General features: G+C 36.6%; 2 protein-coding genes across 4 annotated transcripts in view; one reads left to right on the top strand and one right to left on the bottom strand.

The window, feature by feature from the left end:
• Positions 1-22,842, top strand: part of Hdac8 (histone deacetylase 8) — a 234,164-nt gene that overhangs the window by 16,447 nt on the left and 194,875 nt on the right. The gene's annotated exons all lie outside the window — the stretch shown is intronic.
• Positions 12,458-22,842, bottom strand: part of LOC124076354 (large ribosomal subunit protein eL39-like) — a 33,480-nt gene continuing 23,095 nt past the window's right edge. The window contains exon 2 of the mRNA XM_046420234.1: positions 12,458-12,617. Coding sequence (XP_046276190.1) covers positions 12,458-12,617 — 160 coding nt within the window. The remainder of the gene's footprint in view (positions 12,618-22,842) is intronic.

Here is a 22,842-nt window from a genome sequence, read left to right as displayed (position 1 = left end):
GAAGATAATATATCACTGGTTCAGTGTCATACAGAAATTCTAATTCCATTTGTTACTAGCTCCTTCAATTATGACTTTTCTGTGCCTCAGGGTCCTCATTTATAAATTGGAGATAAGAATAGTACCTACCTTATAGAGTTATAAGGATTAAATGTGATGACTGCATTAAAGAGCTTTGCAAAGAGTCTGGCATATAGTAAGTGTTTGCTAAAAGTCACTTACTATGTCCAAGACTGGTTCATACTCAAGGGGTCCTAGACAACCTCTCTAACTCCCTGTCCAGCTGAAGTTAGGCCTGGTATTGCCACCCACGACACTTACACTTCCCCTTTTTCCATATGCCACTTCTGGCTGAGAGCACACTACTCACTGTTGCCCTTAAAATTCACATCTTTTGCTTTGTCAGTTTTTCTGCCAGCCTCCCAGTACCTCCTACTCTACCCTCTAATATCACAGAGAATTCCATTTCTAGGCAAAGCCCCTGTTCAGCTGGCCCCTCATGCTGCTAGGATACAACTCATAACCATAATGCAAATACAAATACTGTCTGAGACAAAGACTTTCCTAATTGATAATGGTAACTTTGAGGTACCCCTGAATACACAAAACTTGTCCTACTACCAAAAGAGCAGATGCTCTCTGAATCTAAATCAAGACCTATAAAGCAAAGCTTTTAGACAGCATCTTGGAGCAGTTTTCATCAGATCCTCCACCTCCTCACATTAGCCTTGATACTTTCTAAAAATAAGATTCAGGGAGTTCTTCCTTATCAAGACTATCCCATCCTTAGTGTAGTGATTATCTGAATTCCTTTCTACTGATCAAAAGAACCTCCAAAACCAATTCCATAAGGCTCTGGCCTTCACAGAAAATTCCTATACAGCACTCCTGCCTCTATCTAGTGAATGAGATCTTGATCCCCACAAACACCAGAAGTAAAATTACCTGGGAAATATTTTCATACATTCACATACTGTGATGATAGATTCTGTGGGCTAGATGGTAATTGAGTGATTACATTAGCACCATCTCTAAGCCAAGCCCCCAAATATGAAAATGATGCATTTGCACTATATTCTATTCTGCCAGAGTTTACATAGTGCTGTATAAGTCATAAGGCTTTCTGAAATGAAGTCCCCTAGGATGATTAAATTTATCAGCAGTCATCTACCACATCTGCATCTTCACTACCCCAGTATCCATTCTTCTTAAGAGAAAGGAATTTGGTTCCCAGACACAAAAATGACCTTCTAGTAGGTTAGGGCTTTGTTTACCCCAGCTCTGGCCTGTACCCTTGAATAAGGTCATCACCTTGCAAATGTAGGATGGGGGTGGGAGTATTGTCCTGTTGCAGGAGGACCTAGGCACTTTGATCACTGTCCTTGCACCAATTCCCCGGGAAGTTGATCCTAACCAAGGTCAATTACCCCAAGAGGGAATAAGCGTTCTTAGTGATCAAGGCCACTTTTAAGATAGTGAGACACTTCCTTTAAGAAAGACAGGCAGCTTGTGATCATGAGCTCAAACCATTGTAGCCTAAAGCAGCCTAGAAGACTTGCAGAACTCAGAATATCAAGGGGGGAGTGGAAGTGGTAGCAGCCTGAGAATGTCACAACCATTTACCCCCAGCCATAGCATGGAGAGCAGGCAGATGTTGTAGGATATAAAGATCCAAGTCCATTAGGGGGCAGCCCATAGGCTTATGTTCGAAGATGCCCCGTGCTATTAGAATTGGGGGTTGTCTGTGCCCATGGGCACCATTGCAGCAGGCCAACACATCCTATTCAAACTTTGCATGTAATCTGATGGAGCATGTTTCAAAATGTGGCCTGCAGATTACCTGCATCTTTTTTTAAAATTTTTACTTATTTATTTATTTTTAGTTATAGAGGGACACAATATCTTTATTTTGTTTATTTTTATGTGGTACTGAGGATCAAACCCAGTGCCTCACATGTGCAAGGCAAGTGCTTTGCCACTGAGCCACAACCCAGCCCCAACTACCTGCATCTTAATCCTAAAGTGAAGATTTCTAAATCAGACCCTCTAGGGATATAGCCTAAGCATATTTATTTCTAACTCATGCCTCCTAAGTGATTCCAATACACAGCTAGTTCAAGCTCCTGGTCTAAAGGGCCTTCTGTTTGCCCCACATCTGACATAACCTCTAAGGTCCCTCTATTTTTCCTACAATTGAAGCAAAGACAGTCCAATATAGCCTTCAGACCCTTGAGACATTGTCCCAATGAACTTCCTTGCAGATTTTCTGTCCTTCTACATCTATAACACCTTCAAACTGGTGATGGATCCCTCTTACCCTATTAACCCATCAACTGCTGTCTTCTTCATCTTGAAGATTTAACCCTTTCAAAAGTGCCACAGCCATCTACTCTGCAGCCATCACCACATGGATTAGCCAGGTATGGGGGATGCAGTGCTATTGCTGCTCCAATGTATGACCTGACTGGTCAAACTCCTCAGGATTCATTTATAACAACTTGCTACATCCTTCCTCCCAGACCTCACCCCTTTATGGTATCTGTCTTTGCCAGTCCACTATTGCCCCAGCTAGTTGCTGGAACCATCAACACCCTAGAATCTGTTCAATACTTGGGCCACCCAAATCTGGACTCCCCGGGAGCACATCCACTTAGCTTTCACCATGTAATAACATAGGGGTGAAGAGTGAGGACTCTGAAGCCACACTGCCTGGGTGTAAATCCCAGCACCATCACTTTGTAACTATATGACCTTGAAGAACTTATTTAAACTTTATTTTCCTCAATTCATCACCTATAAAATGGGGATAATAATAGTACCTACCTCATAAAGCAGTTGTGAGTATTGTAAGAACTACTAATGAGCTAAACACATAGAATAGTGCCTGGCACATACTAAGCACCAAAAGTGTCTGCTGTTAAGTTGTATATTATTTATAACTGGATTATTCAGGTATGTGATACCAGTTAGATTGCCATTTGGCCCAGATCCATTTGCTCAGACCAAAAATTGGAGAACTCTTACCTAGAAACCTTTGAAGTGAAATTCAGCTGTCCACCCACAGACATCCTACCTCAGAAGCTCCTTGAACTTCATGCCCTTCCTCCTCCATGATCACTCATTCAATCTTTCACTGCCCCCTGGCATGCTTCAGCTACCTTGTATCCTGCATTTAGCCCCAGTAACTTAAGACTGAGAGACCAGTTGCTTCTTAAAAGAAGTGCTGGATTTCCAGCAACATGTGGTTGTCCTGTTGTCTGATTCCCTGGCAAAGTTGTTCACCAAGAGCTAGTTTGGTGGACTACCCAATGGGACATTGATCTGGTAATCCTATTAGAGGTATACTTACTCTGTTCAACCTCAGCATTGTCATAATTTCGGTGTTCACTTTCAAGTCCAGGTAGTAAAACTAAGAATGAATTATATTCTTTAGTCCCTGCCCCCTGTCTTCACCCCAGAGCAGCTAGACTACTATGGTCATTCTCACTAATAAAGGAAAAATATCAGAATGCTGTACCCAATGACTAGGAAAGAAATCATGAAAGTATAAATAAAGGTAGTGACAGCAGATGTAGAAAAAAGAAAAATAAATAATCTGGGAGGTATCATTGACAGAAGTTAGTGATTAATTGGTATGGAGAGTAAAGAGAAGGGAAATGTCAAAAATGCATTTTCTTGCCTACACAGGTAGAAAATGTTTCCAGCTAAGATGGGATATGTCACAAAACATAGAACCAGGTGTGGTGACATATGTCCATAATCCCAGTGACTCTGGAGGCTGAGGCAGGAGGATTGGAGAGCCAGTCCCAAAATAAGTAAATAAATAGATAGATAAATAAATAAATAAAATGAATGAATGAATAAATAAAGTAGGACTGAAGATGTAGCTCTATGATAAAGTGCCAATTCTTTGTTCTAAAAATAAGTTTTATATATATACTAAAGGATTCGAGAGAAATCCAAGTGGGTAAATGAATAGATTCTAGAAAGTGTCAGACAGCAGATTGGTTGGTGGGTGACTCACTGACATCTTGATCTTAATATGTCCTAAACCAAACTACCCCATTCTTCTAATTGATCAAGTCAAACATATTGGAATCATGTTTGACACTTTTCACTCATGCCTCACATTTAGTCTTTTAAAACACCATTAATTCCATATTCAAAATATATCCATAATCTGTCATGCCTCACTGTCTCCAGCACCACAACTCAAATCTGAAACACTATCATATCTTTCTCTTGGATTATCACAACAGCCTCCCAGCTAGTGTTCTTGTTTCTAGCCTTGCCCATCTTTGGTCTGATCTCCACTCAGTAATCAGTGATTCTTTTAAAATACTAGATGTGCTCAAACACTATATAGAGCTCAAAACACTATATGTGCTTCCTGTTTCACTTAGAGTAAAAGCCAAGGCCCTATACAATATCCTCTTTTCTCCTCTCTGCAAGTAAAAATATTCATTTCCTCACTATTTTCTAGCCACTGGATTCCTTGTGTCCCTTGAACCTACCAGGTAGTTTCTTACCTCTATGCCTATGCCTTGCTGTTCCCACTGACTGAAATGTTTTTCTCCCCAAGAGAATTCCCTTCACCTCCTTCAAGTCTTTGCTCAAGTAACACTTTCTCAGTGAGATCTTCTCTGACCACATTTTAAAATTTAGCCCCCAAATAGTATCACATTGCCCTTTCAGTTTTACTGTTCTCCATATCATTGACAATCTGAAAAATTACTGAATTTACTTGTCAATTATATTTATTTTCTGTCTTACCCCACCACATACACACATACTAGAACTTAAGCTTCATAGAGGTAGGGATGTTTGTTTGTTTTATTCATTACTACAGCTTCACTGCCTATAACTTTACCTGGCACATACTTAATCTTCAAAAAACATGTGGGAGATGAACAAGTGTGAAAGTTGTTGGAACGGAGACATAAGAGTGGAAAATATTGGTTTCCAATCCTTTGGGGGTTACCAGTCTCATGATCTTACCAGTTGAGTTATTGAATGTCAAAATATTGGGGAATAATGAATCATTTGAAATTAGCAAGATAGTTCATGCCTTCTCAAGGTAGGCTTTCAATAAGTATTTGACTGACTCAATGGTAATATCTTAACATACTATGAAATTATCAGAACCAGGAAAAAAGAGATTGACTTATTGATTCCACAGAAATTAGAGTGGTACTAAGTCAGATAAGCAGTAGGTAGGTCCCAGCTCTTGTATAAGCCTTGCATTTTAACCAAGAAACCACTAGAGGGAGCTCAAGGTTAAATCAAGAATGTTCTCTACTTAATGAAATTCTATTAACGTCATTCACATTTCTATTTATTGATCTGATGTTCATCTAAACTGTCTCATCAGTTCAGAGTGTTCTCCTGAGCTAATTTCTTTCATCAGCCCAGTATCTGCCTCATGAAGTCTTCAATAAATATTTATAATTCGAATGGAAACCACAAATGTTAAAATCAACAGATTTTCACCTTGAAATCTGTTTTACTAATTAACTTGGTCAGTATTTCCCTTGAGAAACCATCCTTCAGTGTTCATAACCTAGCTGATATATAACACTCATGATCCTTGGTATTTAAAGAATCTTAAGGCAAGAGGAGACTTGGATTTGGAGTTTGTGTGCTTTATTGTGTAAATGATAGCATCAAACAACCAGGTATATTGTGGTGCCTGAGCTAGAAGTCCCTAAAGCCTGGGGCTGGACTCTGCCCCACACCAGCTCCTCCTCCCTCCCTCAGGAGGGGCTTCCAACTGATAAAGAATGTGGCTCCCCTGGGCTTGCTTGACCCCATGGAATTGTTAAACTCTACTTTGCACATGGAGATTTCACTGCTTGCGAAACCCCCACTGCTTGCAATGTGCTTTGGAGCTGTAGGGTTGTTTGGGATGAGGAAAGTTAAACAGACTTTGCTTTATTATCTTAAAAATACATTGTCCCCATTGAAATTCTCTGAAGGAATTTTAGTTTCTGGATTTTCGGCTTTCTGAGCTGGATTCCTGAGGGGTGTGGAGTCCTTGACCTGTTGTTATCTAATGGCTAATGCCTCTGACTGCTCTTCAATCGGGCCCTCAGTATTAGGAATTTTTCGTTAGTGGAATAATATCAAGTGATCTAAAAAATATAACTTTTTAAATTGCATAAGATTTATTAAAACACGTAGATATACAGAAAAATTGAGCGGATAGTACAGAGTTTCCATATGCTCTGCAATTTCCTCTACTGTTCGTACCATACATGGGCATGATACATTTGTCATAATTAAGGAAGCAATATTGATACGGTATTACCTACAGTCCATAGTTTATTCAGATTTCCTTAGGATATTTTCCTCCTGGTACTGGCGATTGAACCCAGGGACACTCTACTACTGAGCTATTTATTTGATTTTATATTTTGTTTTTATTTCAAGACAGGGTCTTGCTAAGTTGCTGAGGCTGTCCTCGTACTTTTGATCGTCCTGCTTCAGCTTCCTGAGTTTCTGGGAAGATTTCCTTAGTTTTTATATAATGTCCTTTTTCTGTCCCAGGATCCCATCCAGGGTACCACATTACATTTAGTCATCTCCTTAGGATCCTCTTGGTAGTTAGTTTCTCAGACCCTTCTCATTTTTGATGACCTTTGCAATTTTTAGAAGTACTGGTCATAATACTCAGCTTTATGTATTTTTTTAGTTGATTTAATAGAATCTTTCAAGTAGCCTGAAAAATACAACACATTTTAATTGTACTTTCTATCACTTATTTTTATTTTTAAAATAGTTTTTCTTCTGAACTCACCAGCATCTATTTTCATAAATCTGAACACTTCCTGAAGCTGGTCCTTGCTACCAGAGGACAAGTGTTTCTAGCATTGGTAAATTTTTCTAATACCATATACACAGAGGGGTGCACCTTCCTGTCTGATGTCCATAGTCAGCAAACCCATTCTGATATTATCTTATCTCAGGAGACATAAATGGAAATCAAAGGTGCAAATTGAAAATATGTACTATAATTAATGAATATTTCACTTTCTATTTTCTTTTAATTCCTGAACTATAGTAAAAGTCTTTATATTCTTTTTCAGCATTTAAATTTATAAACCAAGAGCTCTGTAGAGGAAAAGAGGAAGAAATAAGTTACTATATGTTGGTCCATAGCTTTATCTTAATATAATATTCCTCCCCAACTTATCTTCAATATACACCATCTTATCACCAGGATAAAACTCAGCCTTCTTTTTTTCAGCATATTTTCAAATATTTAACATGGATTCTTGCACAACTAATACTACTAAACTTACTTAGAAATCTAGCAAGTTACATTCACTTCTTAACTGGTACTTGCTAGAATTTGGAAAAATTTTTCTTCTGAGGGTTTTTATTTCCTATGCCTTTTTGGAATTTAGTAAAAATAAATAATTAAAAAAATTAAAGTTGCTCTTTAAATTCTTCCGGAAATGGAGGAGGGGTTTTGAGGTGATGCCTAAATTGAGTGGAGTTTAAAATCTCTGGTCTTGTCTGATGTACCTTAAGATAACAGTAATAATAAAACACACAGGGTAGATTGAATCAAGTGGTAATTATGGACTTCATTTCAAACAACTAAAAATACCTAAGAGATTATTACAGCTTCCTTTAGGGAAGTATTTTGAAAGTTGTTAAGCTCTTATTCATGTCTGACCAGGAATCCTTATCAGTGAATTTACTATAGGATGGATATAAATTCATAAAGAAGGAAACATAACCCCAGTTAACTTCAGAGATTTCTCTTTTCCCTTCAAGGCAAAAAAAAAATCAAATAAAAATATTTTATAATTAACAATAGCAATATTTCCTAAAAATTTCTCAGAAATGCATGCTAATTATAGAAATATGGTATAAATAGTTGGAATTTAATTCATTCCCAAGAAATAAAATTAATGATTGAGAGTAATAGTATAAATTGTGGAACTTTTAGAACTGTTCAGATAAATGAAGAATATTTTCATCCTGTTCAGTGGCAAACTTTGGAATATGCTCAATGTTGAATGCAGGTCATTGAGACTGAATGATTTATCTGTTACCTTACTGAAGTGCACTTTTGTTTCTGATTAAAGATTGGGTTTTTTCAGGCATTATCTGTAGCTATTTAACTCAGGTAGTTAGAATATAGTGCTGATAAGGCCAAATGCATGATTTTATTTTAGTCCTTGTACAAACTAATTGGTTTTCCGTTACTCTAATGCTACTACTGGCTGCACCGTTTCCCTTGGCCAGCCATCTCTTCAAAAGCATGTCACAAAAGGAGGTTAAACTGGCAGATGTTGGTTGCTAAATGTAAATCTATCCCACCTTTGGTAAAACAGCTCAAAGCCCCATCTCTTGATGCTGTGTCAATTATGTCATTTCCACTGCTTTCCTTTGCTGTGTTGTTATGAGTATCCTAAAATGCACAACTATGTCCATTGCCTGTTTCGTTTTATATTCTATTAGCTCAGGAAAGATTTTCATTCCATTGAGCACCAGACTGTGGGGTATATTTTTGGAAGCAAGTGTAGGTGTACCAGAGCCAAAAAAGGTTGGGAACAACTGTAGACAAACTGATCTCACTGTTCCTAGAGCTGCCAACTCTAGGCACAGAGCCCTTAAAGTGGACTATAAATGTAGAGTGGGTGGTTAAAAGAAAATCTATTATGTGAAACTGATTTCTGATTTCCCACAGTCAGGTGCATGTGTTTTGTGTGCATGCATATTTTGTGTGGAAAGAAGCAGGTGTGCACAGAGATGATTTATTTAGCTGTGTAAAATCAGAATTGGGGTCTTACTGAAAGAAAAATTCTGAAATGCATAATTAGAATGTTAATACATTGGATTTTTTATAAATGCCTTTAAATGTATCATGATAACATTAATGTTAAAGGAGGTAGGTATTGGATTTTTCGGTGACAAAAAAAAAAAAAAAAAAAACTGAAGCAGAGAGATCTAAATGACCTGGTTCCTATTCCAGTTTCTATCTGTACTTCTATAGAATATGTACATCTCAAAGAGGACTTGCTTGACATAACTGTGAAATCAAATACCAGAAGGATTTCTGGTTTTTAAGTTTCCCTCATTGATAGAGGAAACAATGCAGTTATAAACACCCAAACCTGATCTGTAAAAGCTATTGAGTCAGTTCTCACAAGAGTGCTATGCATTTGACAGCAATGTAAACTGGGCCGCAGGAATAGTGAACAGGGTGTTAGGAAAGGGAGCCCCCAGACGGTATTGTAACAAGGTTTGGACATTAGACATGGAAATGTCAGATTATGTAATGTGTTAACCAGTCACAAGCTACAATGGCACAAGCTAGGACTTGTTAGCTTATTTTTCCTTCCCTAGATCATTATATCCAGCAGAGAGGAAAAGAAAGAAAATGTGTTCTAATAGCAACTTCAGCACTGTCTTAAAGATCAAATACAGGTGTGTTCCAATTTAAGAAAACTCAGGAAATAAAAAGTGCAGGTTGCCAAATTGATAGATACAAGAATATTGGATAGAGTGTTCATTTTATAGAAGGAATCTTCACTATGACAGGATTCACCTACTGAGTTCCTTAAATTAACTTCCCTAGTGAATTCAAGATTTGATTTACTAAGAGTCAGTTATCACATGACTTTACAGAAATGTCTCTATTACAAAGCTTACCTGAGTATTACTATTTGTAAAATATAGATATTTTTAATGCATAGTCTATGCATCAACATAAAGTAAAGAGCAGACTTCAGAGACTTTTGCTTTCCTGGCTTATTTTATTTTATTTTGCAGTACCATATGAGCTGTGTATATTTTCTTGTAGGGCCAAGCACAAAAATGATTGGAAATGTTGTCCAGAGAGGAGAGACACAAGGGCACTAAGGGAGGATTAGAATTAGGTGGATAAAAGATATAAAAAGAGAAAGAACACTGAAAATTTGGCCATTTCCAATTTCTGGGAAAACCAGCTTGCTTTTCATCTCTGGTATACCTCTCACCTCTATCAGTTGAATTTTTTCCCCTGATGATCTCCTCTAACCATTCCTGCTTTTAAACATAGAAATTACACATAATGGTACAAATAGCATCATTTAATGAAGCAACAATAGAAGTACCAATACTGCATTCCTGGAACAGCTTAAGAGTTTGATCAGCTAGTACTGGAAATCAGGGGAAAATGCACCTTGTTTGGAAGTAAGAATGCAATTTATTAAGCACAACCCTGGATCTTTATGATCTACAGGCTTGAGTGGGGGTGCTCTTAGAAAAACAGGTTACAGCCAGAAAAATGGCCCTGTCTTGATCTGCCAATAACCATGGAAATTTACAGAAGTTCCAACAACTGCAGCTCTGTAGAAAATGGTGGAAAGAATTATTAAAAAAAAATTCAGAGCTTCTAGCTAATTGCAGTTAAACACCCAAAATATATGAGCTGAATAAATTTCTAAAGACCATCTTCCCACATCAGAAAAATCATCAGCTGTTTTGTTCATCCTTTCATGTAATAATCAGCATATATCAAGTTCCAGGACTACCATCTCTAATTCTATAAGGACAGAATATACATTTCAAGAATCATAACTTTTTCCATTTATTTAGATCACCTTTAATTTCTCTTAACAATGTTTCATAATTTTCAATATGTAAGTCTTGTACTCCTTCTAAATTTATTCTTATGTATTTATTCTTTTTGATAAGTAAGATTTCCTCTACCTCATTATTTGATCAATTGCTACTATATAGAAATGCAATTGATTTTCTTTTTCTTACCTAATTGCCCTGGCTAGATCCTCCAGTACAATGTTGAAGAGAAGTGGTGAGGGTGGGTGGGTATCCTTGTCTGTTGCTGATGTTGTAAGGAATGCATTCAGTCTTTCACCATTTACTATAATGCTAGCTGTGAATTTCTGTAGGTATCTCTTATCTGGTTGAGGAAGTGCCCTACTTCCAATGAATATTTGTATCACAGAAAAGGATTAGATTTTGTCAAATGCTTTTTCTGAAGCTATTGAAAAGATGATGTGATTTTAGTTTTTTATCCTATTAATAGGTTATATTACATTGATTTGCAAGGAATGCAAACTTGCATTCCTGGGATAAATTCCAGTCAGTCATGGTGTATAATCCTCTCAATGTCCTTGCTCTATTTGGTTTGCTAGTATTTGGTTAAGGACTTTTATGTCTGTATTCATAAGGGACATTGGTCTGTGGTTTTCTTTTCATTTGATGTCTTTGATTATGGTGTCAGGGTAATAATACTGACCTCATAAAATGAGTTGAGAAGTGTTCCCTCCGCTTCTGTTTTCTGGAAGACATTGTAGATAACTGGTATTATTTCTTTCATGTATGTTTAGTAGAATTAGTGAAACCATCTGGGTCTGGGCTTTCTTGCAAAAATTGACAAGATGATTCTTGCATTCTTATGGAAATGCAGGGGAACCAGAATAGCCAAAATAATCCTGAAAAACAACAAAGTTGAAGAACTCACACTTCCCTATTTCAAAACTTACTGAAAAACTACAGTAATGAAAACAGTCAGTTGCTGGCATAAGGATATAGATCAATGGAATGGAGTTGAGAGTTGACAAATAAGCCTATACAAGGGCTGGGGATATAACTCAAGAGATGAGCATAGCTTTGCATGTCTGAGGCTCCGAGTTCTACCCCTGGTACCAGAGGAAGAAAAGAGAAATAAACCTATAACATTTATTATTAACATGGTCAATTGATTTTTGTCAAGGTACCAAGACCACTGAATGAGGAACGAATAGTCTTTTCAACAAATGGTGTTAGAATAACTGGATATCCACATACAAAAGAATGAAGTTTGGACCCTTAATTCACATGATACACAAAAATTAACTCAAAAACCTAAATTTAAGAGTAAAAGCTGTAAGATGCTTTGAGGATAACGTAGAAGTAAATCTTTATGACCTTGGGTTCAACACTGGTTTCTTATACATAACTCCAAAAGCATAAGTAACAAAAGAAAAAATAAATTGGATTCTATCAAAATTAAAAACTTTTGTGCCAAAAACTGAGTGTGATGGTGCATACCTGTAATCCCAGCAACTCAGGAGTCTTAGGCAGGAGGCCAACCTGGGCAATTTAGCAAGACACCATCTCAAAAAGAAAAAAATAGTAAAATGGACTTGGAGTGTAGCTCAGGAGTCAAGCACCCCTGAGTTTAATCACCACTACCAAAAACAGAAAGAAAGAAGAAAAAAAACACCTTTTGTGCTACAAAAGGTGATTGTGATTCAAGCACATAGAAAGAAAACCCACAGGGTGGGGTGGGGTAGGAGAAAATATTTGCAAATGCTATCCTTGTAACTACAGAAAGCTCACATTCCCAGTTAAATATTCTCAACTGTCCAGATAGTGGTGACATTTTCAGCTTGACATGATGACATGATCACAACCTCGATACAGCACAAATATATGTGCCATTTCATGTAATTCCTTATAGACTCAGCTTGATTCTCCTATAATGTCTCCTCTTGAAGTTGTACCTTATTTTATTACCAGAATTCATGTGAGTCAGCTGAGTAATGGGGCAATTTTGCTTTTGTTTCTTGGCCAGGAATGCCTTGATCCTGAAAGTCTTGTGAGAATGTGAGGAACTGAATCAAGTGCATGCACCCCAGTGGCTGAAAAAAGGCAAAGAGCTCCTATATCTGATAAAGATATTGTATCTATACTATATAAAACTCTTACAACCTAACAACAAAAAGAACACTAACCCAAATAAAAAAATGCAAAGGATTTGCATAGACATTTCTTAAAAGAAGATTTACAGATGGCTAGTGAGGACATAGAAGATGTCTGGCATTATTAGTCATTAGGGAAATGCAAATCAAAACCACAGGAGGTACCACTTCACACCCACTAGAATAGTTATAATAAAAATATGGGCACTAGTGAGTATTCAAGAGGATATTAACAAGGTTGGGATTGTGGCTCAGTAGGTAGAGTGCTTGCTTATCATGCACTAAGGCCCTGTGTTCATTCCCCAGAACCAGGAAAAAAAAAGGATATGGACAAATAGGGACTCTCACATATTGCTAGTGGGACTCTAAAATGGTCTAGAAATAATTTGGTAGTAATGCAAAAGTTAAACATAGGCTTACCATACAACCTAGAACAACTTGTACTCCTAGGGTGTGTGTGGGTATGTGTGTGTGTGTGCGTGTGTGTGTGTTTCCAAGAGAACTAAAAATATGTGTCCACATAAAAGTTTGCATGCCAGTATTTACTACAACATTATTCACTGCAGCCAAAAGGTGGAAACAACTCATATATCCATGAACTGATGAGTGGATAAGCAAAGTGTGGTATATTCATAAAATGGGCTATTGTTTAAAAACAAAACAGCAATGAAGTACCGATGCATGCTACACCATGGGTGAGCCTCCAAAACATTATGCTAAATTGAAGAAGCTAGTCACAAAAGACCAAACATTATATATTCTATTTGTATGAAATGCTCAGAAGAAATACATCTATAGAGACAAAATGTAGATTAGTGACTACTAGAGCCCAACGGTGGAGGGCATGGGGAGAATTGGAAGCAGTGACTACTGTTGAGTAGAGTTTCTTTTGGGGATGATTAATAAATGTGTTCTAAAATTGACTGTAGTGATGGATAAATAGTAAAGCTGTTTTTTTTTCTATTTTAAAAAGAATCAAAGCTATCGGATTTTATAGTGGACTCGTCATGCATTTTAGTGACCAGAAAAGAATTTTTGTATGTGTGAATAATCAACATTCTATTTTTTCTATTCAGTGGAAGAAAAGGATAGGAAGACAGAGGAGTTGGCTCAGGGATCTCTCCAAATTTCACACTTTTGAGAACACTGATTCTGATAATTGTTTTACTTCTTTAAATAGTATAGACTTTATATAGTAATTTCATAATTATAACATCCTCTTTGCAGTGTATATTTTCTATTCAGGGGTTCATTTCACATGAAGTAGAAATCAGATGCATCGGTTATCCTTCACATACAAAACACTTGTCTAGGAAACTCCTGAGCATGACCTTAAAAAATAGGCTTTAAACCCCCTGTCTGGCCTCATCACCAGTCATTCCCTGCTCTAGCTGATTCTTCTTTTCACAACTCTACTGAGCCTTCCCACGTATTTCTAGAATGTCTCACACACCTCTTCTACTGGAAAACTGCTTCTCCTTCAAGGTACAACTTAATTGTCACCTTCACGGTGTTCTTCCTGACCCCCATAGGCAGAATTAATTGCTCTTGCCTCTGTTTTGATAGTGTTTGTTTTGGCCTCTAGCATATCATGTTGTATGTTAGTTTATCATTCTTTGGCCACTAACAGCAGAAACCATGCATTTTTATGCTTCTATATTCACTGATTATTCTAAGTATAAGCCTGGCCCATGGTGTGATACCAATCAATGATTGATTGATTGATAAGGCCAGCTACCTGGTTTTGATGTGGAATAGAAAACACTCTTCTACCCCCCTACAAAACACTCTTCTACACCCCCTACCCAGGTGCTTGATTATTTCCTGAACCCCTCTGGGAATGTCTGGTACTATGGAAGATCCATATACATAGTGGTCCCTGCCCAGAGATAAGACCAATATGTGTGCTATAACTAAAAAAAAAAAAAAAAAAAAAAACATGAAATAGCATATAGTGGAGCACTCAAGAACTTAAAGCAGATTCTAACTGCTATCAGAATTTAGTGACAAGGAAGCTATATATTTCTTCCTACATCTCAGGTGTTAGAGCTGCATGGCATGGCATTTCAAGCAACTGGCAGCTCCCAACATACCCCCCAAGTAGATTTCTAAAGTAGCAATAGGAGGCTAAAAGCACTCAGCATTATGGTGGACAAGCAGTAAATGGCACTGCTGATCCCTAAGGTAGCTTAGTCAAGAGAAAAATGAGACATGGCTCCTTGAAGAATTTTTAGGAATGAACAATGCCATGTTTTTCAAGGCTTTTAGATTCTTTTTCACTTCATAGGAAATCCCTATATCTTTACCTCTGTTATGGAACTTTTAAAATATACTTTTTTAAGAATATTTATTGAATGATGTATTAGTTTCCTATTGCTGCTATAACAAATTTAGTGGCTTTAAACTGTAGGGATAGGGGCTAGTGTTGTGGCTCAGTGGTAGAGCACTTGCCTGGCATGTGTGAGGCACTGGGTTCAATTCTCAGCACCACATAAAATAAATAAATAAAATAAAGGTCCATCAACAACAACAAGAAGAATTAAAAAAAAAAACAACTATAGAGATATACTCTCTTCCAGTTCTGGAGGCCAGTAGTCTGAAGGCTTATGGAACTAAAATCAGTGTGTATGCAGGACCCCATTCTTTCTGTGGAGTTTAAGGGAAAGTCTGGTTCCTTGCTAATGGCCCCTATCTCCTTCTTCAAAGCTGGCAACATAGTTTGTTTTTTCTCTCTCTTGTTTCCATCACATGGCCTCCTTCTCTTCCATGTCAAATCACCCTCTGCTTCCCTCACTAGGACACTTGTGATTACATTTAAGGCCCACCCAGATAATGCAGAATAATGTTCTCATCTCAAGATCCTTAACTTAATCACATATGCATAGTTCCTTTTGCCATAAAGTAATATTTATATATTCCAGGTGTCATGGGAGAAGAGGGGTCTCTGAAGAAGGATCTCAGTCTCAGTTGTTAAACACCTCGAAGATCAGTTCTACCAGTCCATTTTAGTGAATAGCTCAGTAGTATAACCTGTCTTGTAGGTGATGACTATTACCTCAAAAATACCATTTAGGTTGTTCTAAAACCTAAACTTCTTTAAAATGTTAACAGGCAGATAGGCTTGGTGGACATACCTGTAATATCAGTGATTTCAGAGGTTGAGACAGGGGATGGCAAGTTCTAGGCCAGCCTGGGCAACTCAGCAAGATCCTCAGCAACTTACTGAGACCCTGTCTCAAAATGAAAAATGAAAAGGACTTGGGATATAGCTTGGTGGTAGTGAGCCCCTGGGTTTAATTCCCCAGTACCAAATAAATAAATAAAATATTAAGAGGCAACAGTTACAGAGTTTTATAAGAAAAACAAAATGATTAGGAACAAATCTGTTTTATATAATAGTTTTGAAAATATTAGATGATATAAATAAATTCACATTTAAATTTGTCTTATTTTCAGGTTATTATTAGTATTATTAGCTATTAATGCCCAATCTTTTAATCATCAGAGCAGCATGGTTTGGAAAGTCAAGTGCTTGAACATATTTATTTTTACATAAAGATTATGATGATAATAATACAAATATTAGGAACACAAATATTAACCTGAAAAAAGCTATTATTAATAATAATTTATTTGCCATACCAGAAATTGAACCTAAGACCTTACACATGCTAGGCAAGTACTCTATCACTGAGCTAATCCCTAGCCCATAAGCTTTTACATTTTAGAAGGCACAAATATACTTAATACACAGAAGTCAGTATTAATTATCATTACTGTTACATAGAAGTCCTTAATATATTAGCTTGACTTTTTCTTTTAAAGAAAAATTCAGAATCCATGACTTGGTAAGATCATATTACAGATCTATGCAGGTTAACTTCATTAACAAAAATGAAAGGATAGATTTAGAGTTCTTGCAAGTATTACCTAATATACAAGTGTATTATATATAATAATAAATGTCTATTTAATCAAAGCAAATGGATATAGGTCAAATACAAATATTGGAAAATGACAAAAATTTCATTGACTGTTTTATATATTTCAGGTCCAGATACAATGTATATTGTATAGATGATGGCATTCATTGGTTACCTTGCCTATGTTAAACCTACATAGCTTTGATTTTATAAACTTTTATATAAATTTTAGACAAGGCTTAGATAAACTTTTTATCCCTCAGAGGTATAAATATCTCTAGTCACATATTTAGGATATCAAATACACTATAATAACCTAAAATAACAGTTATTTAACCAGAGTTATGAAGCTGGTATTTAAAAGAATTTAAAACAGATAGTTACTAACAAACCCAAAATCTTTTAAGTATTAGTTTCCTAAGTAATAAAAACATAATAGAAACAAAAAATTATCTTGATAAAACACAAAATCACAGTTCTTTAAGCCAGTTCTTTGTGTATACAGTGCATCTCATTTATATAATAGTTAAACATTTATTTAGCCAAAGCAAACAAATGTGAGGTTTTAAATGGTAAGGAAATTTTCTTTTTATCTGAATGGTACTAAATAAAAAGACAGGAAGTTTCACCAACCATTTTGGGTTTTTTAAATATTATTTTAGTTGTCAATGGATATTTATTTATTTATTTATGGTGCTGAGAATTGAACCCAGTGCCTCACACATGCCAGGCAAGTGCTCTACCACTGAGCCACAACCCCAGCCCCCCATTTTATGTTTTAAGGTTCAGTTAATGTATAAAAGAGAGCAATTATTGGTGATCTTGTATTAATTTTAACACACTTTTGTATAACATTTAGACAAAGCTCAGATGCATAATATATTTAGCCCCCAGAAGCATTGGGTGTGTTCTCAGATGTTTAGTTGTTAAATACACTATAGTAACCAAAATAATAGTTGTGTCATTTAATGAGAGTTATCAAGTAGTCATTTAAAAGGTTATAAAGCAAATAGACACTTGAATAAATCTTGCCTCTGCTCGAACTCAGTTTATTAAGTAAACACAAAAGATTATCTTGACAAAATAGAATCTTTGTTCTTTAATCCAGTTCTTTGTAAATGTTATTAACAGCAGATTAATGTTTTAAGAAAACCTTGTTGCTTAAAACATGGAAAATCAGATTCTGGTTTTATATCAATACGTTAAATGTCGACCTTAGAAAACCCTTAAATAACTCAATCATATTCAACACATATAAAATTCCTAAGATTTATCTTCCATAAACCTTCTGCAGTTTACTTACAATTTATTTACACTCTACAATTTATAGATGTTTACATTGTTAGATTTGTCCTCTTTCTCTTTTTCCCATCTTGGACTTAGGAAAAAAATCTTACTTTACCATATAAAATCCTTTTTTATTCAGAAAACTCTCCAAAAATATGTCTCCAAAAATATACTTCTAATACATATCTCTTTCTCATTCTTGCTGATGTTTTTCTTCCTTAAGTTTACAATTTAAAATAGTGCTTAATGAAATTTCTGATTTTTTGCCAATTACTTCTTTTTTCCAATAACATAAAATACTTTCCTTTTCATAGATTTTCCCAATCAAAACACAACTTAATTTTTGTATCTTTGCATACAAAATTATATCCATTAATTAGAATTTTAACTCTTAAAAACCTTGTTTTTAATGAAGACCCAGAAAGAATCTTAAGCCATTTTTCCATATATCAACAATATATGAAAATATTTTCATTAATAGACCCAAATATATGTATAAATGTATATTACCTTATAGAATTTGAAGCTAGGGCTGGGCTGGGGATGTGGCTCAAGCTGTAATGCCCTCGCCTGGCATGCGCGGGGCCCTGGGTTCGATCCTCAGCACCACATAAAAATAAAAAATAAAGATGTTGTGTCCACCAAAAACTGAAAAATAAATATTAAAAAATTCTCCCTCCCCCCCCCCCTCAAAAAAAAACAAAAATAAAAATAAAAAGCTAGGGCTGAGGATATAACTCAGTGGTAGAGTGCTTGCCTAGCATGCAAGAAACCATGGGTTCAATCCCCAATATAGCAAAAATAAATAAATAAATAAAAGAAGCTAAGAGCACTTGAATTTATGGATGTTTTAGTATTTTAACTTAAAAAATGAATCAGATGTCTTCTCTAATATATTTATAAATGTTTATCCCATTTATATCAAACCTAATTTGCCTTTTTTTTTTTTTGGCTGTACTGGGGATTAAACCCAAGCCCTCATGTATATAAGGTAAACATTCTACTACTGAGCTACATCCTCAACCCTTCAAGGCTGTCCTTGAACTAGTGATCCTCCTGCCTCCCAGGTTGCAAGTTGCTGGGGTTACAGATGTGTGCCACAATGTCCAGCTAATTTATCCATTCTTAACAGCTATTTTTAGATTACCCATAAAGACCAAGATATCAGATAAGCATGGTTAACATTTGAAGCCATCTTTTTCCTACCAAAGCAGCAGGGGTGTGAGGGAGGGCTAAAATCGGTGAACCTTTTACTTTAAACATTTACAGAGATTAATACAATTTTAATGGGAATGGGAAAGATAGTAGAATGATTCAGACATACCTTTCCTATATTCATATATGAATTTATGACCAATGTAGCTTCACATTATGTACAACCAGAAGAATGGGAAGTTGTACTCCATGTATGTATAATATGTCAAAATGCAGTCTACTGTCATGTGTAACTAAAAAGAACAAATTAAAAATTATATTATAAAAACACATCAACTCCATGATGTGTGAAATTAATTTCTGTAAATTAATTAATTAATTTAAAAAGTCTGTCCCATACTATATCATGGGGGTACACTGAGTGTTCAGGATCAGACTTTTAATAAGTCTGTCCCAAATTGTCTACAAACTACCAGTGGTATGAGTGTCCTTATCCCTGTTAAGCAGTTCTCAGAGTGCTTGATAGGCCCTCCCAGGCTTCAAGAATAGTCCTTTAAAAAAAAGAAAGAAAGTGACCTCAAAAGACTATTCCTAATTCTCAAGTAATCTAGATGCACTTGAGAACTTACAATTTTTGGTCATTTTAAATAGCAAGGATACCAAAACCTTGTAAAGAGTTTTGAGGCATTTGGAGATAGTACAAAGTCAGGTAAGTTTCAATAGAAATAGATTTGTTTATAGCTGACAGTTTGTCACATGTCCAAGAAGGATGAATGCCTCTTGGCAACTGTGTCTCTTTACGGAGAGGTCTTATGTAAAACAAAAGACATCTTAAGTATAACAATTGTTCCACCCACCCACCAAGGTGGAGCCCTCATTCTTTCAATTAGATAGTACCTGTAAGAGCGGGTATTTATCTTGAATAAAAGGTCAGACAGAAAGGAAGACATTGTCCTTCAGGTTTAGATCTATTAAAGCCAAGGGTCAAGATTGGAATAACTTGCTTCCAAAAATATTTAGTACCGAGAAAGTGAACATAAATATAAGAATCAGCCAGATCTTAGTTAAAGCAAAAGTTTCAGAATGTTTCCTAGCTGGGAGTGTATAGGACAGAATAGTTTAGCTGGAGCATGAAAAAAAAATTGCAAAGAGATAGTTTAGAGGAGGGTATGAGGGAAGATAGGACAAGAGTTCATCCTCAGAACTTTATTTATATGAGAACTTTAGAGAGTTGAGAGATTGACCACTAAGTGTATCAGTTCCAAATGTGGTGATTAATGGAGGTAGCTTTCTTGATTTTCATATCCAGGCCTGGTCCCACCAATGAGGTGTCTGAGGTGAACCTCTCATTTGGCAAAATGAAGGACTTCCCCAGACATATGAAGATCAATCCTTCATTTGCATTTTTCAGATTAGTGATGTAAGTTCCCTATGTCCTCTGATGGCTCAAGGGCATTTCCTCTTTGGTGCTTTTGTACCAAGGAAAAGAGAGAAGGGGAGAAAAAGAGGGGAGAGGGGAGAAGTATCACCCATTAAGTCCTATTATGGTTTAAATTTTAAAAGTGACACCTTTTTCCTTCTGTCTCAAGGAGTCTATGCTGTGGCTCACAGGGTTTACATTTTAGATCAGTTGAAATAGCAGGCCTTAGATGGATAGTTATCATGCAGGCAACTAGAAACCTATAAATAATCCTGCAGTATGTAAAAAGAGGAGAAGGAAAGGATTTCAAAGCAGGCCATAGAGCCCCCTCATGGTTTTAGACTTTGAAGACTCTTAACAACAACAACAAAAAAAATTTACCAAATTCCCAGGACAGAATCAGCTGTGACCTTATTGCCACTTAAATCTACACTGTTCAGTGATTTTCCCAGCCACCCAAATCAGGGACCCACAGAAAAGTAAGGCAGATGGAGGTTATGTTCTTTGGTCTTTGAAAGTGAAGGAAGTAGAGGGAGAGATTATATGAATAGGAGCTAACAGAATAAGTTATAGCCAAGGCTGAAAGCAAAAACATTCAAGTACACTTACCAAAGTTGATGCCACTCAAGATCTCCATACGGTCCACCAAGAGATGTCATGGGAGAAAGAATGCCTCCAAAGAAGGGTCCAAGGAGTTCTTGGAGAGATGGGGGGCTTCAACTCAGGACAAGTGGGGTTCTTAGCAACTGTAATGGAAATGAATTTTAGTACACACCATTGAGAGACATAAACAGAGGTCTATTTAGGAAACTAGAAGCACATTCAAGGGAGAATGTAGGCCATCTTCAGAGGAAGAATCAGCAACCCATTGGTCTGGAGTGTTAATATTTATAGAGGGACGATTGCTAGGGACTAGACTAGAGGTGAAGTCAAGGCAGAGTTACACAATTTTATGCCAATTTGCTCTGTGCTTGAGCATTGCCCCTCCACTTACTTTTTGTTTTTTCAGACAGAAGCATGGGTCAAGGACAGAGGCATGGGTCAAGGTCTCAGGCCAAAGGCAGGGCTGCGTCTATAGTGGGGAAAGGTTCAAGGGTGCTTTCTGCATTTCAATGATTCTTGGGAGTTTTCTTCCTTTTAGTGATTCATGGGTTTTTCTGCATATCAGTGGTTCATAAGTGCTTCCTTTAAGGCTCAATATCTCTCCCTTTGTCCCCAAATTTCTATCTGGGGAAAATTGGACTGGGGATATAGCTCAGTAGTAAAGCACTTGCCTAGAATGCATAGGGTCCTGGGTTTCATCCCTAGCATTACACACACACACACACACACACACATATACACATGCGTGCGTGGACAATTTTAGGAATCAGTACTCAACTTTCCACAGGTTCTTGCTGCCTAACAGGCACTGTGCTAGGCAACTTATGTACTATACTTCTTATGTTCAGGGCTCACGTATAAACACTATAAACTATATGCCACACTATAAACTCCTAGAAGATGGGGTCTATGTTGTTTTCTCTCTCAGAATGCCTTGCATGTGGCCTTGCTTGTCCTATATAATAGATAGCAGGTAAATATTTAATAAATGATGTGGTCCACACCCTGTCACATAGTAGAATTTAAGTTAACTTCATTCAATAAATAGTTATCAAGTTGGAGAACGAAAGGGACTTTGGCATCTAGATAGTCAGGTACAAATCAGCCAATAGATCTTGTATTTCTACCAGACGTCTTGCTAATTATTAAAGATAGGTACTTGACTAAACTGACCTCATGTACTAAGGAAAAATAGTGAGCAACTAAATGTGCCCAGGCTGGCTAAGAATGGTGTGGTGTGGATGGAGAAGCAGTGTCCCAATGCACAAGCACTGTGCTAGGGACTTGAAATAGAGATGAGCAGACAAAATTCTACCCTTAAGAAAATCTCAGTATAGCAAAGAAACAACTGTGTAGATAGTGTAGTATAGCAAGTGTTCTAGGAAAGTAAGAAATAAAGTACTGTTGGAGTCAAGAGGTGAAGCCAAGCAGCTACACATAGAACTAAGAGGTCAAGAAGGGAGCACTTCAGCTTGGTCTCATCCATACATTCATTCATTCATTCAGTATTTATTGAGTACCTACTATGTACTAGGTGCTCTGCTAACCACTGACAATATAATAGTGACCTTGGATTTTACCAGGCCATGTATGTATGCCAGGCAAAGAGATCAATGTTTCAAAGTCAAGCAGTCATTCACTTACTTAAACATTTATTTCAGGTGAGTTTTTACTGTCTTCCAGGCACTGATGCAAGGCACTGGAGATGCAGAGATAGGCCACACTGATACTGTCCTTGACTTCAAGAAGC

Source organism: Marmota monax, unplaced genomic scaffold (assembly GCF_021218885.2).
Source record: "Marmota monax isolate L192 unplaced genomic scaffold, Marmota_monax_Labrador192_F-V1.1 WCK01_AAM20220418_F8-fsc00364, whole genome shotgun sequence".
NCBI classification, from domain to species: Eukaryota; Metazoa; Chordata; class Mammalia; order Rodentia; family Sciuridae; genus Marmota; species Marmota monax.
Note: the sequence above shows the minus strand (reverse complement) of the source record. Positions and strands in the feature narration are given on the sequence as shown.